Below are 19,016 nucleotides of genomic sequence, written 5' to 3'. Positions count from 1 at the left end.
GCTGCACTCTCTTTTGTGGGTACGAATGGTAAGCACGTTTCTGTGGGTGCCTGGCCTGTCCTGACAAAATATGTGCAAGATTTTATTTAGATAATTATGTGTTTGTGAGATCCTGACTATCTATGGTTTCTCAGGATTGTGAGACAACCAATACAAATCTGTCTCTTTTTGGGGTCCACACCTAAGGATTATGTGTCTGAGCTATAAATTTGGTACTTACAGCCATGCCTACACTTTGAAAATATAAGTAAGCTACTAATTTGTGTTTTTTAACAATCACTTTAAACAAGACAAATGTAAATGTACTCCTACTGTTAAAACACAATTTAAAAATATTGTCATCATGACTAATTAGAATTTTTAATTGTGATTTGTTTTTTTGCAGATATACTATAATTTGCGTCAAATTCTGTTGCTCCTATTTTCATAAACTATTTTTTTATGGTTATAAAGAAAAGTGACTATTGCCTTTCAATGTTCCAAAATGTTAGTGTAACTGCAAATTTGAAGTCTGATTTTAAGTGAAATGTCTGCACATTTGGGTTAATGCAGAGCAAAGCATAGCTTATAATATCAACAACTCTTGTAATAAAAAAGTATTTAATATTTTTACAATCATAGCACCGGTGCTTTATATTTTTTCATCACTGTGTAGTGTCTTTATTACTACAGAAAATAAAAACAGCAAATTTTGATATGATTCTTTTTTTGTCTGGCTCATGAAAACCAAAAAGGAAACAGATGAGGAGGAAAAATAAAAGGTACGGGCATACGAGGTAGAGACAAATATTAACTCAATAAATGCATAAGTATAACACTTTTTTCCCCAACATGAATATACAAATAATTGAAAGAGCTAGTGTGCTCGTGTTAGATCTTGTTATGGTACAGTTTGAGAAGTGAGCACATATAAAGTCTCACAGAAGAACAACCAATCTGTACTGTGGACCACAAAAGATTTCAATATACCCATTAACTAACAAGAGGCATACTCGGAAACATCATGCGGTTCAACATAGGCAGGCCGAATCACAACCACTAAAACATAGAAAATTCAGCCATGGCACTGACTGCATGTCAATCTGGGGAAACTATTAACAAAATGTAAAAAATAATAAGTTCATGTGTGCTTTGTGAGAGCCATTTTGTTTAAAATGGGAGCATAGATAAGGAGAGTCTGCAACATTTACAGTTACAATGTTTCTGGCACTTATTTTTTTTTTCTTAAAAAAAAATATTGTGCAATAAAATATTTTTATGTATTCTGTGAAATAAGCACAATAAAACAATATTTCATTATTTTTCTTTAAATAAATGTTTCTTGTGGTTATTATTGTAACATTTTTTTTTTTCTTTCTCTCCGAATACATACGGGAGGGTCGGGAATTCAATATCCCATTAAGTCTCTGTGGTTTGTACATCAATAAAGACCCAAATGTTGCACTGAAAAGGGTGGAGGGGGGAGGAGAAATATGTATTGCTTCTTTTCTGTGAGTGGTATATTTTTATGTTGTTCTTCTAAAAATACTCTCTTGCAAATTCCTTTCTCCTGAACAAGTTGTGGTAACAGAGACTTGCTTCCTCATGTACCAATATAATCTCTTTTTGTAGTCAGGAACATTAAGTCTTTGGTTGACAAAAAAAAAAAAATAACAACAATATTCTAAGTCATATTTTAATCGTAGCTAAAATTTCTGTACAAGGGGAATGCTTTATTTGAAGGAAGGAAGCATTGTTGTTGAACTAGACATCCCTTGGAAGATTGTGTCTTTATTCCCATGCCCTAGGCACAAATGCTCATACCGTTGTTGCTGGACCATACTGGAAAAGCAGAGGAGAGGTCTCTCTGATTCGGACAGAGAAGTGACCCTTGTTCCATGCTGTGTGGAGTGAAAAAGGCAGAAACTCATCGGCCAGCCACTGTTCCTTATTGTTATCGGAAGTAAAAACCAGTGCAAAGTGCTCCAATTGGTCTTCATCATAGCAGTATGCCTCTGTGGTACCAAGCATGCTCCTGGAGATCTCGTTCATTTGGAGGACCACCAGTTTAACCACTTCCTGGGCAGGTGTTTTGCTTGTTATATGTAACTAGAAGCAAAAACAGAAATACAGTGTAAGAAAAACCTATTACAATATACACAGGCTATGCACACTTTGGTTGTGATTAGTGTTGTAAAGCTGGCCATATTTGTATTTGTAGTCTGTCCTCATCCAAGAGAGCTTTGAATCACATGTTGGTAAAGATATAAAGTCTATAATTTCCTAATTTTACCTTGATCCATTCCTACATGACAACACCTTACAATGTTTATTCTATCCATTAGCGTCAAAAGACGATTGACCCCACAGGACCTTAGCATCTCTGCGCTTCTCATATAACCTGTTGTTCCTGACCACAACCAAGTTTGTCTAAGTATTATTTAAAATGTGCAGCTACTCATATATGCCTTGTTTTGCACTGTAATCAACATTCACTGATGCTGGTGGGGCATAGGGAACTGTCTGTTATAATGAAAATAAAATAAAGAATTAAAATAAAAAAAATGACTGACCAATCTAGTGTTGCAGAGACCTTATGTACAGATTTTATTCATGTTCTCCACTGTACTAAAAAAAATGTCTTCACCTGTTTCTCTTAATCTCTCTTGAATTCCTTGCCCCCTTTTATGTTTCTTATCCCCTCTTTTGATTGTATTACCCACATTTCTCCCCCCCCCCCCTTTGTGTGTCTCACACCCTTTTATGTGTCTCTATCAAACTCCCTTAATCCCAGCCATTTGGTGTGTCTTTTACCCCTTCTCAAGCTCCTTCTTTTAACCCCTTCTCCAGCTCCTCTGTATCTCTTTTTTCCCCCCAGTACCTTTTTGTGTCTTTTCCCCCCCTAAGCCTCTTTCATGTGTCTCTTCACCTCAGTCCTTTCTCTTTCTCCCCTTCCTCAGCACCTCTGTCTGTCTCTTTCCCTACAGCCCACCTGTCTGTCTCATTCCCCCTTCCCTAGCCCATCCATGTTTCTCTTGTTCTCCTCATGTCTTCTGTATGTCAAACTGTTCCCCATTTTCAGCCTGTTTTTATACCCCCAAGCTCCTTTGTGTGTCTCCTCCCATCCATCTTCCTCCCCCTCTGTATTTTTTTTGCCCAGACCCTCTGTTTGTCTCATGCCACCCCAACCTCTCCATAAGTCCCATTCCCCCAACCCCTCCATGTGCCCCATTCCCCCAAGTCCCTCCATGTGTCTCATTCACCCCCCTCAGCTTCTTCATGTGTCACACACCCTGACCCCAAGTGTACCAGACACTTCCAGTGACCATGTGTGGTATTACTAAATCTATTATATACAAGGCACTCCCATTGACATTACTAAATGTTACCTATTATATAATGGGCACTCCCAGTGCCATTACTAAATGTTACCTATTATATAATGGACACTCCCAGTGCCATTACTAATGTTACTTATATACAAGGAAGAGCAGTGACATTACTAAATGTTACCTGTTATATACCAGCCACTCCAATTGACATTACTAAATGTTACCTATTATATACCAGGCAATTCCAGTGACATTACTTAATGTTATATATTTACTAATATTGTGTTACTTTTCTCTTGTATTATTTGCCTTAAACTTTTATGTTGCAAATATTTTAACAAACTACAAATTGTAAAAAAACAAAAAACAAACCAATTAACAACCAAGATGTGCTAGCTCCAAGATAAATTTGAAAAAATTTGTTTTATTGTTGGCAATGTCTTTATGGTTTGATAATTTACTGCAATGCACATTCATTGTATGCTGTATACTGTGGAACCAACACAGGATTTGTTCAGAGGTTAAAAAAAAACAACACATTTTGTTTATATAAATCACTTTTTTGATCTCCATAATGTTGGCTAACAGAAAGGCAGCAAAACTTAAAAGTACTCTGAATCTACTACATCAATACATTACTGAATATTTCTGTCATGTACACACAGACGTACAGTACCTTTACACTCATCTCTTTAGAGAGACCAGTCTCGTATTTTGGAAATATCCGTAGAGTTACAGAGCTATTCCTTTTTCCTTGACCTGTTACAAATCTCGGTTCCAAAGGCTCTTGGAAGTCATGTGACCACTCAACAGAGTGTGTGCGATAAATCCGCCCTGAACGTTCACATGGTAGATCATGGTCTGGGCTAAAAGAAGTGCTTGTCCTCAGGCCTCGAGCACTGCGATGACCTGAGTTTGTTTCTGTTGGAGAGCTATCAACTGAGCCTGGGCAGGATTTTCGAGAGGCCTTGTAAGGCTGTTTAGGAAAATCCAGGCTACTAGTACGAATGCAGTAAGCTTGCCGCTTTTCCGTAATGCGCAACAGCTCAATCTGGCGGCTTGGAAGCACAAAGTCACTATCATAAAGTTGTGGCAAGCGTTCATCTTCCTGAGGCAACACTTTAGACTCATGAGTCTGCAGAACATCAGGCGTTCCATCTCTGAAGCTGCGGATGGTTCTCCTACCACACTCCTGTCCCGAGGGATAGACCAGGTCCAATTCTTTGGGGCTCTGGGCTCTACTGGAATCATAGTCGCTATCAGTAGCCAGGAAGACTTCAGAGGAACCCTCTTCATCTGATACACCATGTAAATCTAGAAGAGGGGAAGACTGGTTTGGGAACTTCACATCTATTAGTTCATTATCAGAGTAATGAGCAGAAAGGAGATCTAAAGTTAGAAAAGTTAACAAAACAAATTAGTACTATAGGGGAAAATTTGCTTTTATGTGTGTTTTTCTATCAAATTAGTGAACAAAAGCTATTGGACAGATAATTCATATTGTTAATAATATTCGAAAACCACTATAGTTCTGTTCTATTGTAAGTAATGGGGAAATTACAATCACATATTGACATTTATTGACACATTAATGGATACTGATGAGTCATTAAGAAAAACTACTGTCACCATTAGTGGATCAGTGAAAATGAGCACTATACTGTAAACAGTTAAACACCCACATTTTGCTGATCACAATCCTGCCACATAGATATTAAAACTTTAAATGGACCTTTGAAAACATAGCGATTCCAACACTTTAAAATACTTGACAAGTGCTTGCAAAAGAGCAGGATGAACACCAAACCATCTCCCCTGACGTGATGATGTAATTTTGGGCAACAAAGTTCTTTGTTAATAAACTGCACCAGATAAGCACTGTAACTAAAGTAATAACACACTTATCACGCAAAACTGACAGTATGACAATTACACATGTGCACAATACTTAAATGTCCATTTAGCAGAACCTTAAAGAACCACACAGAGATAGCATTTAACACCTATTGGCATTATCAAAGCACGTTGTTCCAGGTAATATTCAATCTGTGATGTCATGAAAACTCTTCAAAGGAGCCGTTGTTTTAATTGTGGTTACCCTTGCAATATTGTTGAGCTTCTGTTTAGGCCCGATTTTAAAAGCCAGTCAACACTGATCGGTTTCAGATGACGGATTGTAATATAGGCTTAAATCTGCACAGTATGTTTATGCCAAGTGCATCTTTCTGTAGTATCCTTGTTAAATTACTTGATGTCCAGGGCCGGACAGGGGATACAAAGCCCTGTAAAACAAATCTATGCCAGCCCCATAAGTCATTGCGCCATATATTGTTGCATGCAGTATGTAAGGCTATGTCTTGCCACCCCAGATGATTGAGTGATATATATATATATATATATTATATTATATTGCTTTTTCTGATATAAAATATTGGTCACATGCAGACACAGACAATCTCACTGACACACACAAGCTCATTGATACACAGCCTCATAGACAAACAATCTCACTGATATACATAAGCTCATTGACATAAAAATACAAGCTCACTCACTAGCAGGCACACACACACATGCAAGCAACTTCACTCACTAGCAGGTGCACACAGGCACAGCTTAATGTAGTGGTTCTGGTGTCTATAGCCTGTCCCTGCAGGCTTTTCAATGTAAACACTGACTTTTCAGAGAAAAGGCAGTGTTTACATTGCTTCTTAGTGACACTTCTAGTGACAGACACTCAGACTGTCACTAGAGGTGCTTCCTGTGTCAGTGCGGATTGGCTGAGATCATCAAGCTTGGTGATCTCAGCCATAGAGGCAGGGCCAGTCGAGGGAAGACCAGCACGACGTGGGGGGGAAAAAAGGTGAGTAAAAACACTATTTTTAAAAACACGCACAGACACACACACCTTGACAGACACATACACACATGTCTTAATGAATTCTCTAAAGGCAGCTTTGGGTATGTTACGTTAAAATTACGCAATGGTGTGTTACATTGACCAAATATGTTTCACTAGCAGGGCAACATCTTTTGAATAAGCAGTATTGGTTGGGATTACCAGATAGATAGATTAAAGTTGGATTAAGACTGCTATACTCACCAACATTGAGTTTACGGCTGGTTTCAGGGGAGGCATTAGGAGATGGAATATAGTCCAAATGTGATGAAGTAGATGAAGGCTTCTCTTTGAGGTACACTTCTCCAGGTTTGTCAAGGAACCAAGTGAGGGGTACAGCACACGAAGGTTGTTTGTATCTGGCGTGTTGAAGGGCATCCATCAGCCATCGCATCTCTCTCCAGATCTCTTCCATTTGCTGCACATGTTCAGGGAAAACAATGTTATCATTTTACCAAAAGTAAAAGACCAAGAACATTACATATGAACAAAACCCTTTCCAAAGGGGCAATAAACAGACAACACCCCTGTTGTTTGAAGGAAAATTAAGTTCTGTTTGGAATACTGGGTGAAATGTATTGAATAACTGACTTACCAACATTCAGTGTGCACTCTGGAATGCCCGCTCCATCTGCAGTAATTTAAAATCAACAACCATACACGGCTTTTTCATCTCAAACTCACTCACACTGCTTGCACTTACAGAGACCTGGCTGTCCCCCTCTGATAGCACTACTCCTGCCTCTTTATGTTTTGGGGATACAATTCTCTCACACTCCCAGACTCAACTGTAAAGGAGGTGGCGTAGGCATTCTTCTCTCCCTTCAATATACCTTTCAACCAATCATAACTCCCCCTGCCCTATTATTTTCTTCTTTTGAAGTTCACACTGTCCGCCTATTTAAACCCACTCCTTTAAGAAGAAATCATCTACCGCCCTCCCGTTTATCCTAGACTATTCATTGAGCACTTTTCTCCCTGGCTTCCCCACTTCCTCTCATCTAGCACTCCTTCCCTTATACTTGGGGATTTCAATATCCCAATCAACAACCCCAATTGCACTGATGCCTCTCGTCTGCTCTCTGTAACCTCCTCCTTTGGCCTTACGCAATGGTCCAATTTAGCAACCCATACAGCGGGAAACACTCTTGATCTTGCCTTCACCAACCTCTGTACTGCCTCTAATCTCTCCATTATTCATTTTCTTCTATCTGACCACCATCTGCTGACTTTTGACATTGGCATACCTAAGACCCAATTGACACCACCGTCTGAACATCAATCTCACAGAAACCTCCAATGTCTTGACCTAGAGCATTTCTCCACTAATCTCCAAACTCTTCTTTTACCTATCTCAAACCTCACCTGTCTTAGTTCTGCAACCTCCTTCTACAATTCCACCCTCTCCTCTCAACTAGACATCATGGCACCATCTACATTTAAACGCAGCAGGCAACCTTGGCACACCAAGCTGACTCGATATCTTCAAAAATGCTCCAGAACTGCTGAACGCTGTTGGAGAAAGTCTCACTGTGCGTCTGACTTTCTCCACTATAAATTTATGCTGAGCTCATACAGCTTGGCTCTTTCCTCTGCAAAAGTAAATTACTTCAATGCCCTCATAATTACACTCTACCGCGAACCCAAAAGACTATTTCACACATTTAACTCTCTTCTACTCCCTATTGTTCTTCCTCCACCTACTAACTTGACCGCCTCAGACTTTGCAACTCACTTCACTGACAAGATCTCTACAATCAGGGAAGAGATTTCTCATATTTCTTCTTCTCCTTACAATACTTCCCCTAACTTCACTCCCTCTGCTGTTCTATGTTCATTCGCACCTGCGACATTGGAAGAGGTTTATGCTCTGCTCCGGTCCTCCTGCCCCACCACCTGCTCCTTAGACCCAATTCCCTCACATCTCATTCATACTCTGTCTTCTTCTCTTTCTCCACCTCTCACTAAAATTCTCAATCTCTCTCTCCTCTGGTATATTTCCATCGCCCTTCAAACATGCAACTGTAACCCCAATTCTAAAGAAGCCCAACTCCCCATCCAACTATCGTCCTATCTCGCTACTGCCTTTTGCATCCAAGAACCTTGAAAGAATTGTGTATGCAAGATTGACAGACTTTCTCAAGTCCAACTCTCTGCTAGACATGCTTCAGTCTGGTTTCTGCACTAAGCACTCTGTGGAAACGGCACTGACCAAAGCATCCAGTGATCTACTCGCTGCAAAATCTCGTGGTCACTACTCTATTCTTATTCTCCTTGACCTGTCTGCGGCTTTTGACACTGTAGATCATCAACAGCTTCTTCTCATCCTCCGCAATATCGGTCTACAAGATATTTCTCTCTCCTGGTGCTCCTCCCACCTCTCCCAGCGCTCTTTCAGTGTTTCTTTCTCTGGCTCTGCTTCTTCTCCCCAACTCCTCTCTGTTGGTGTCCCCCAAGGTTCAGTCCTTGGTCCCCTACTGTTCTCTATCTATACTGCCTCCCTTGGTAAACTCATTAGCTCCTTTGGCTTCCAATATCATTTCTATGCAGATGACACGCAAATCTACCTGTCCTCTCCTGATCTCTCCCCGTCCCTCTTGACTAGTGTCTCTGACTGCCTCTCTGCTATTTCTAAACTGGATGGCTGCCCACTTCCTTAAACTAAACTTGACCAAAACGGAAATTCTGGTCTTTCCTCCCTCAAGTGTTGTTACTCCTGTTTCTGTCTCCCTCCAAATCAACGGTGCTACCATCAGCTCCACCACGCAGGCTCGCTGCCTAGGTGTTCTCTTTCACTCCGACCTCTCCTTTAAGCCCCATGTTCAGTCTATCGCCAAATCCTGTTGTTTCCATCTCAAAAACATTGCGCGCATCTGACCCTACTTAACGCCAAATGCGACTAAGGTGCTGGTCCATTCCAATGTCCTTTCTCGCCTTGACTATTGTAATCCGCTTCTAGTGGTCTTACATGCTCCAAACTTGCGCCGTTATAGTCCATAATAAATGCGGCGGTGAGGCTCATCTTCCTGTCCACCCGCACCTCCCACGCTTCACCCTTCTGTCAGTCCCTACATTGGCTTCCTGTAAGATATAGGGCTCAATTTAAAATTCTGGTTCTTGCTTTCAAATCTCTACATAATGCTGCTCCCACCTATCTATCCTCCCTATTAAAAAAGTATGTCCCGTCTAGGCCCTTACGATCTGCTGAAGACTTACGTCTATCTTCTGTCTGTACTCCGACCTCTGATGCTCGCCTCCGAGACTTCTCGAGGGCTGCACGTTCCTGTGGAACTCGCTTCCCTCCTCCATTAGATGCTCACCTAGTCTCCCGACTGATTCCTCTTTTGCAACTGTCACTAGTCTAATACTATCCTTACCTTTTTGTGTCACTTTACCCCACTCCCTCTAGCATGTAAGCTCATTGAGCAGGGCCCTCAACCCCTCTGTTCCTGTGTGTCCAACTTGTCTAGTTACAACTACATGTCTGTTCGTCCACCCGTTGTAAAGCGCTTCGGAATTTGATGGCGCTATGTAAATAATACATAATAAAAACAACATAATAGACTATTTTCTATTATTCATTTTATGAGTGATGATTTTCCGTTACTTATTATGCGGTAAAGGAAAAAAGGTCTATCTTCAATTCTCTCTATGAAATCTTACCAGCCATACTTTCATTCAAAGTTATAAAAAGGTATGCTATCGTATGCGCTCACGATATAAAAGTGCCAGCTGCAGTGGATCAATCAATGATTCCCGAACCTTGTGTAACAAAGCAAATTAAGGAAAATAAGATACACTACACCAGAAAAGATAACCTAAACATGCAATTAGTGTGACAGTACATACATGAATCAAATAAGATCAATCCAGGATTTTTGTGATCCTAAAAAAAGAAAACCGAACAAAAAAAAACTAATAGTGCATTATGTTTCAACAATATATATACACAGCTAACTCAGAGCTCTGCTGAATTTGCATATGGACGGTATAGTCGCTGTCTTTGGACGTATGTAGGTCCAGATGGTGGTATTTCTCTCAAATTTGGATAAAGTCAGCACAATACATGAACACAGAAATAAGAAAAACTCAAAAATTGTAGTAAGTACACACAAATTAAATAAATATAAAGGTACTGTACTTACAATTTCTAGAGCAAAACTTGCTCTAGTAATGAAGACTTGGGTGGTACAATCCCCACCTTTTGGGATATATCAAAAACCAGGAAGTACATAGAAGCAGATAAATGATGGGTAAGTATATAATTAATAAAAAAAAAAAAGGAAACTACTTTGCTATGTACGTAATAAAAACACTGAATTAAATACAAAATAAAACAAATAAAAGTGTATTTGGGACCCCACTTAACGCGATTCCCCTCTCAGGGCTTCTTCAAAAGTGTGATCTGGTCCAGCATTGTCAGAGTATATATAGGTATGTAATAGTTCAGAGCTATTTTCTGGTGTGGTAAGTAGATTATTTTCTGTGTTTCACAGTGAACCGCATGTCGTCACTTCCTGTGCAACATGTGCACTTTACTGTGATACACAGAAAACAATCTAATTACCACACCAGGGCATAATTATGAACCATTACTTACATATATACACTCGGACATTGCTGGACCGGATCACACTTTTGAAGAAACGTGTACAATATCTTTATCCTTTTTTTTTCCATTTGTGTGTACTTACCACACTATTGGAGCTTTCTCATATTTCTATGTTCACATATTGTACTGACTTTTTCCTACTTTGAGAGAAATACCACCCTCTGAATCTACATATGTCCTAAGACGGGAACTATACTGTCCATGCGCAAATTCAGCAGAGCTATGAGTTTGCTCTTAGAATGTGAGTGAACCTTTCGTTATAAAATTCACTGGAATTTAAATATTGTTGAAACATAATGCACTATTACTTTTCTTTGTTCTAATTTCTTTTTTGAGGTAAAAAAAATCCTGGAATAAACTTACTTGATTCACGTATGTACCGTCACACTATCTTCTCTGGTGCGGTGTATCTAATTTTCTTTAATATACTTTCCTTCCAGAGGACTTTTAGAGATCTTCTAACCAATGTGACTAATTATATCTCTAGTAAATCTTCTGACTGTAATCTTTCCCACCTCACTTTCAGAGATCTTGTTAATCATCTCATTAGTCCAAAACACTTCAGAAGATATTGCTAAGCATAATACCTTCTAAATCATCCATGTCAAACTCACGGCCTGCAACTTATATTTATGCGGCTTGTGGGCCGCAGTGAGGGAACGCTGAGTGTAAGCTCTCCCTGCTCAGCTCCCTGCAGTGATGCCGGAAGTTGGAATATGACGTCACTCCGGCTCCCGGCATCACTGCAGCGTGCAAGGGAGCTGAGCAGGGAGAGCTTACACTCAGCGCTCCTTCACTGCCTGTCCGCCCCCAGCCCAGTAAGAAACCAACCCAGTCTGTGTGTGTGTGTGTATATGACTGTCTGTATGTATGGCTGTCTGTGTGTATAGGTGTATCGCTGTCTGTGTGTATAGGTGTATCGCTGTCTGTGTGTATAGGTGTTTGGCTGTCTGTGTGTATAGGTGTATGGCTGTGCATGTATCTCGCTGTCTGTGTGTATAGGTGTATGGCTGTGCATGTGTATCGCTGTCTGTGTGTATAGGTGTATGGCTGTGCATGTGTATCGCTGTCTGTATGTATATGTGTATGGCTGACTGTGTGTATAGGTGTATAGCTGTGTATATGTATGGCTGACTGTGTGTATGGCTGTGCATGTGTATCGCTGTCTGTATGTATAGCTGACTGTGTGTATAGGTGTATGGCTGTGAATGTGTATCGCTGTCTGTATGTATATGTGTATGGCTGTGTATGTGTATGGCTGACTGTGTGTATAGGTGTATAGCTGTGTATATGTATGGCTGAATGTGTCAATGGCTGTGCTTGTGTATCGCAGCCTGTATGTATAGGTGTATGGCTGTGCATGTGTATCGCTGTCTGTATGTATAGGTGTATGGCTGTGTATGTGTATGGCTGACTGTGTGTATAGGTGTATGGCTGTATATGTGTATCGCTGTGTGTGTATGTGTATAGGTGTATCGCTGTGTATGTATATGACTGTGTGTGTATAAGTGTATGACTGTCTGTGTGTATGTGTATGGGCTGTGTGCACAGGTGTACGGCTGTCTGTGTGTGTGTATGGCTGTCTGTGTATGGCTGTCTGTGTGTATAGGTGTATGGCTGTCTCTGTGTATAGGTGTATGGCTGTGTATGTGTATGGCTCGCTGTGTGTATAGGTGTATGGCTGTGTGTGCATGGCTGTCTGTGTGTGTTTATGTATGGCTGTCTGTGTGTGTATAGCTGGCTGTATATGTGTATGGCTGTCTGTGTGTATAGGTGTATGGCTGTCTGTATGTATAGGTGTATGGCTGGCTGTCAGTGTGTATCTGTCTGTCAGTTTTAGTAGACGGGGGACTGGGATATAGTAGACGAGGGGGGGCTGGTGTTTAGTAGATGGGGTGAAAATTTACATTTGTTTTTTTTTCGGCCCACGTAAACTTAAACCTTGTTTTTGGCCATTGTTAGCCTTTGAGTTTATCATAGGTTCATTTAGAACAAGTATGGCAGCTTGTTAACCACATTCTTCATCCAGGGCATGTTCTGCAAGACCTAGCAAATCATTACAATTCTCCAAAAGTTTTTATAGCTAAACCATTAAATATAATTATATTGAGCAATTAGGCCAAATAATGAGATACAACCTCCGACATTAGGAGACAGAAGAAAGCCTTATATACGGAAAGAATGAATGCACTAAATCCATTGTATGACGCTGATGAATATTGAATGTTAAACTTTTTAACAATCTACATACTACATTCTCAATAGTAAAACAGAACCATCCTTGATACTTTAGTGGAGTTCATGCAACTTTGCAGAACCTGCAGACGTATTGGAGACAAGGTGATATTGGGCGAACTGGCAACACTGTGTCCCATGTTCCTCTATTGGCTGCACACAGTGTTCTATCTTAGAATACTGAAATGTAGACTATACAAACACAAGTTTCCACTGTCATTTCATTCATTTAAATTAGAACTTTTAAATATTACTTTAATTCCCTGTTTCAGTAATTGATCTTCTGAGGATTTCAAAATATGAATTTTAGTTAAAACTTCCTGATGTCTCAAATCTGTAGATTTTCAGGGAAAGAGAATGCATGAAAAAAATGGTTTTCTTCCTCTTTTCATAATAGCAGATTTAGAACATTTTGTAAAACAAAACAATTTCTAAATCTTACTGCTTCCAAGCCTTAAGGGGAAAAAATGCATTTGTGTAATTCATGAGGCCGTATGAAAAAAAGTAATAATAATAAGAAAGAAAGAAATATACATCTCAATTAAAGGGTGAATTCCACAGAAGCACGGCCTGGTCAGACCAGACGACTCCTTAAATTGCTTTGCAACCAATAGGGGCGTTTGCCAAAGAACACCCTGCCATGATAAATATATGGCACTTGGGGCAGGAGCAGAACACAGGCCTTATTACACAACATACCTCTCTTACTTCCTCTGCGGCCTCTGGCAGCTTTAAGCTTGTATTCGTGGTAAACAAGGTCTCCCAGCCTGTATCCTGTTGGCTGGTGCAGACATACACTTACACAGTTATCAAACCACTTATTAAATCTCCTCCCGAATACCACTGGAGTGCTAGCAAACAATTTATTGCTGCCAACAAATTGTGTTACTCATAGGGGATTGCTCCACTCAGTTCATTCCTAGCATGGCCAGATCAGGGTGGCTTGGAGGTGCAGGCAAAATTCGATTGATTTTGGCCAACAACAAAAAACCAAGTCATAAACATGTTCACACACTAAGAGAGCAACGTGAATAACCCGGTTTACAAGAAGTAACTCTGCATGTCCATGATGTCATCGCTTTGTTTCTAGGTATGTTGTGAGATGCAACTTGAAGCAAATGAGTCCTTTATTGGATGTTGAAGAATAGTACTGTTAAAAGATTAGTCTCCTGCTGAGACTTAAAGACTGGCAAGTTAATGATTTTCTGATCAGAGATATCTAGTCTTATGGTGCCGCCATCTTTAATTTGTGGGTGTATATAGAGAAACAAGCAAGCTCAGTGGAGTAAAGGTACATATTCACTCTTTCCAGTGATAAACATGCAGTAATTTTATCCTGCCACATTGATGTTGGTTGTACTGAAACCTTAGAATATAAAAGGTCAGCCAGTCTCCATGAGACAAGTTGAAAGGGAACTTTCATTTCAAGGGATTCTGATCCCACAATGTACTATGTAACATTTCAATAATCTAACTTTTACCAATCAATATTGATTTTGTATATGTGTAACATTTAATAAAAAAAACTAAATTGGTTATGTCAGCTTGTTATAAATCAGGGAGAATGATGCTGGCACCGGAGTAGTATAAAGGGGCAGAATGATGTCTTGTGACAATGCTCTGTTTATCAAATAATACTAATGGGACTAAGTTAACTAGAGTTCACTGATACCATTAGCCAACCAGACTAGGAAGAAATGGTGCGGTGAGTGTAAATCAAGTATCTCAAGATTCTCTGGAAGTTGTCTTTAGCTCAGTAAAGAAGCTACAAAAAAAACACACTTTTCTTCATTGCATTAGTATAACTGAATATGGCTATGCCTCCTATGTATACACAATGTGTTATTCCTTGTGGCTTGCTCTTTAAGATGAAGTCCACATATTAAAGCAGACTGTTTGCCGTGCAGCCAGTCCATGTTATTAAAGTAGATGCAGCCTTGTCAATAACATGTCATGGTTTACAATCCTCCTTGTTTCATCTTTCTCTATACTTTAAGTGGGTCTTTCCAGACCAAATGAAATAAGAGTTACCACAAGCTAGTGGGCGAAGCAGACATTACAGTACACTGTGTTCAGCATTTGCTATGATCCAGAAGAGATGAGAATACTTTATTTGGTCCTCTTGTTTAGAAAAGTCTCATGATTCTCATGTAGAATAAACTGCAACCAATTAGTTAATATAACCAAATCGATACACAGTAGGCATTCTCTTTATGGCTCCGCCAGCATAGACATGATTCATGGACCGGTTATTAATGGCAATGCTGCTGCACCAGAGTCTGTCATGTCTCAGTATTCACATTACTGACTAGCAGGCTGGTTTCTAAGGATTAATACCAAACTAGTTTCCAATGCTTGATTAGTTTTTTTTATTTACATGAATTCAATGTACTAACAACGGTGCTTAAAATGTATGTACTTTTTCTGATAACATACTACAGTTGTAATGCAAAATTATCCTACCCCCATTGAAAATCAGGTTTATTGTCAAAATGTACAGACTTTCAGCTGTTTGCAATGAACAATTTAAACAAAAGCAATTGAAATAGCTCAAGACAACACATGGTTCAAGTATGTTTCATAAATTCAGCTTCAAATGCAACTTATAATGACTTCTCCAGTCTCAAAATTATTCAACACCACGAATAAAATCCCTCACAATAGCACAAATATGCAAAACAAGTGCTGTCTCAAGCACACCTCATGCAACTAACCAAGGGCTTCATTAGTTGCACCAGGTGTCTTTGAGCAGGAACACTTGAAATATATGAACTTGTTAGCGGCTTGTTGAGTGTCACGTTTGATTGTGTGTTAGAAACATGATTAAGTCAAAAGAATGGTTAACAAAATTAAGAGATCATCGCCATTCACAAACAAGGAACAATATACAAAAAGATAGCGAAGGCACTGAATATTCCTAGAGACACCGTTGAAAGCATAGTTTGCAAGTTCAAAGTTTAAGGAACAGTGGTTACACTACGTGAACGCGGCAGAAAAAATGATCAATGGCTTCAACCAGATTTCTGAGAAGGCAGATTGTGAAAAACCCCTGAGTGACTGCCAAAGACCTGAAGCAAGACTTGGTGGTACCAGGTACTGAGGGTTCAGTGAGCACAGTAAGGCGTGTACTAAACCTATTATACCTCAATAATTTCATGTCTTACTCAGGAATGGACAACTATGCCAGTTCCAGCTATGACAGTTCTTGATGTTTCTTCCTTTTCTTTAATAAAATGTACATTTAAGTAAAAGTGTTTATGGGCACAACACTGTCCTAGATGAATTCCAAACACAAGGCAAGCTTTCATGTAAGAAGTTCAAATTTTTCCATTACACCTCACTCACCCTGCGTGGAGTAGACGGCTGCTGACGTGGAAGCACTTACCTGTATATAGTCCTGGATCTGCTGGTGCCGCTGCTTGGCTGTGGTAAGTTCAGAGTCAGAGAAGGCCTCCCTTAGACTCTGCTGTGAAAGTAGAGACTCCAACTCCAGTAAAGAGGAGACATGACAATACTGACTGATGAATTCACGATCATAAGTAAAAAAATTAACTGGAAGAGAAACAAAATAATATTTTATTACTAATTCAATTATAAAACACAATGTGGCATACTGTGCACAAAATAAACTGGAATACATGTGTTTGCCATTAGAAGAAAGTTAACCCATGACATTTTAGGCATGCCAAATACCACAGACCTTGCTATTAATAATTACATTTACTTTTTTTTATCCTTTTTTTTTTTATATATATAAAACAATACTTACTTAGAAAATAAATAAACATGGCTTATTTTGATTCTTCCTAATGAACTAAAATATTCCTCCAGCACCCCCTGGGGCATAGTCTGCATGTCCTCCCACTCCGCATACAATATACAGGATAATCACACAGAGAAAAAAAGACACAGCAAATTATTCCAACACAGACTCCAGTGCCAGCAGTGGCCTGCTAAATAAACACTAAATGGACAGGTCAACTGCGGGGTGCCTCCCCAAGGTGATATGTGCATTGTACTGTAGAACTCTTCCTCCCTCAGTTCCACCATGCCAGTAGCAATTTTACCTCTGTAGTCTCATAAATGTCACGTCCTGCTCTGTTCTGTGAAGATGTCTGGCAATGGCTTCTGGTATCTAGTACTCTTGTTACAATTCTTGTTTAGTTTTTCTTGGTTTTTGGTTTTCTATTCTATGTCTGGTTTTCTTTATGCTGGGTTCATTCCTGTAATCCATCCCTGGGATTCCCAGTCTCCAGGTTTCATTTAAATGTTTTTTTTATGTTGCCACACCCGTTTGTTTTCCATCATTCACTCTGTTTCAGTGTTCCTGCAGGCAGCTCCTCAAGGCTTCTGCCCTTTCTTGCAGGTAAGTGCTATAAATGTATTTTGGTTGTTTTAGTATACATTAGGCAGTGTATGACCTGACAGATATGGGGTACATTGGCGTTGTTGGCAGGCTTATGCAATGTATGATCATATAGTGTGACTAAATCCCCATGATTTTCATATGTGGTACTTAGTTATTTCTCCTCTTGTTTTGCCTATGTTATCTTGTCTTGTTTTAGTTTGTATACCCAGTCCATGTATAGTCCTGTCCAGTCATGCCCATGTTATGTTCATGTTTTCCTCATGTCTTGTGTATATGTTCTGGGTTTAGCTTACTATCCTTCTCTGGTTCTGGGTTCTACTAGTTCTGTCTTGTTTTCATGTTTGGTGCCTATCTCTAGTCTTGCCTTGTTTCTAGTACTGGATACAATCTTGCTGCAGAGCCTCCCTATTAAGCTCCTGGGAGGTCTGCTTAAATTCCAAGCTCCTAGTTCCTGGTATCCGCATAAGCTGAATCAGGGTCTTGGTATGTGGCTGCACAAACGCTGGTGCTCAACACCAGGGGGCGTGCGGTTACCCTGCACCAGACCCTGCTAATGCACCTCCACGCTGAAGACTCCCACTTAACATCAGGCATTATGGGTCCCGGTCCATGTGCCGCCGCCTGGACACTGTTCTGGGTTCCGGGCACCGGACCGTCACCCTGACAATAAATGTATCACAGCCTGAAACAGAGCTCTATGGGAGATCACACTATGACTTTTTTTTGCACATGTCCAAAATGCTGCAGCAGGCATGGTAGCAGGAAGTGAATCATTACTACGGTTTGCAGATGTCCCTAGATAAACATTGAACACCGCATTTTTATTTTGTCTTACTTATCGCTTTTAGATTGTTCTGGAATTTCAGGGGAATTCAAAAAAGACTGTCATGTATTTGTTGTTTATAATAAAAACGGATGACTTAATTTATTTTCAAATATATTTGCTGGCTGTTTGGCTGGTGCATAGTATATCATGATAAAACTGGACTCTGTTTTAGGGAGATGCTGTCTTGCCACTGTTTATTCTAGGTACACTAGCAGAATCCCTAAACTACCTACCTTTTATATATCGATGGTTCCTGTACAGTAAGAACCACTTAGTATGAAGTGAGAACAATAAAAATATTCACATATAATGCACATCAGTTTTCACACGTACATCTCTGCATTGTTCTGCTGCTTATTGTTTTTCTATAACTGATGCTCATATATGGATATTGGAAATCGCAGATTCGGTGGTCTTACCAAGCTCGAAAATTTGTAGGGGCAGTGTGAGGAAGCCAGAGTATGGCGTGTAGGGATTATTCTGGCCCGGAGCTGTGCACACGTCATCAGATGGAGGAAGCAACAGTAGAAAGGAGACCTGACCTCCAAACTCGAGGACCTCCTGACTGTACAAGCGGAAATCCTTCGCCTACATGTTGAGAATAAGAAAAGGTTACTAGCTTTACTAAATCCATCCCCCCGTCTGACCCCACTGTAATGGTGACTTCTGTGACAGGTAACCTTTCTGAATCGTTATAACAGTTTGACAGTGAAGAGATCAATATTCTGTTTAATAATGATGAATGAGGGTCAAGTGTTCTGCTT

At 39.9% G+C, this 19,016-nt stretch overlaps 1 protein-coding gene across 4 annotated transcripts in view; it reads right to left on the bottom strand.

The window, feature by feature from the left end:
• Positions 1-583: 583 nt before the first annotated feature.
• Positions 584-19,016, bottom strand: part of LOC134571899 (ankyrin repeat and fibronectin type-III domain-containing protein 1-like) — a 261,503-nt gene continuing 243,070 nt past the window's right edge. For 3 of the 4 annotated variants that reach the window (XM_063430579.1, XM_063430582.1, XM_063430581.1), the window contains 5 exons: positions 18,672-18,840; positions 16,443-16,609; positions 6,415-6,628; positions 3,988-4,700; positions 584-2,088 (listed from right to left, as the gene is read on the bottom strand). In XM_063430579.1, coding sequence (XP_063286649.1) covers positions 1,798-2,088; positions 3,988-4,700; positions 6,415-6,628; positions 16,443-16,609; positions 18,672-18,840 — 1,554 coding nt within the window. In that variant the 3' untranslated portion in view covers positions 584-1,797. The remainder of the gene's footprint in view (positions 2,089-3,987; positions 4,701-6,414; positions 6,629-16,442; positions 16,610-18,671; positions 18,841-19,016) is intronic. The other variant, XM_063430580.1, reaches the window with a different exon arrangement.

Source organism: Pelobates fuscus, chromosome 8 (genome assembly GCF_036172605.1).
Source record: "Pelobates fuscus isolate aPelFus1 chromosome 8, aPelFus1.pri, whole genome shotgun sequence".
NCBI classification, from domain to species: domain Eukaryota; kingdom Metazoa; phylum Chordata; class Amphibia; order Anura; family Pelobatidae; genus Pelobates; species Pelobates fuscus.
The sequence above is the reverse complement of the archived record's forward strand: the minus strand, read 5'-3'. Positions and strand labels throughout refer to the sequence as shown.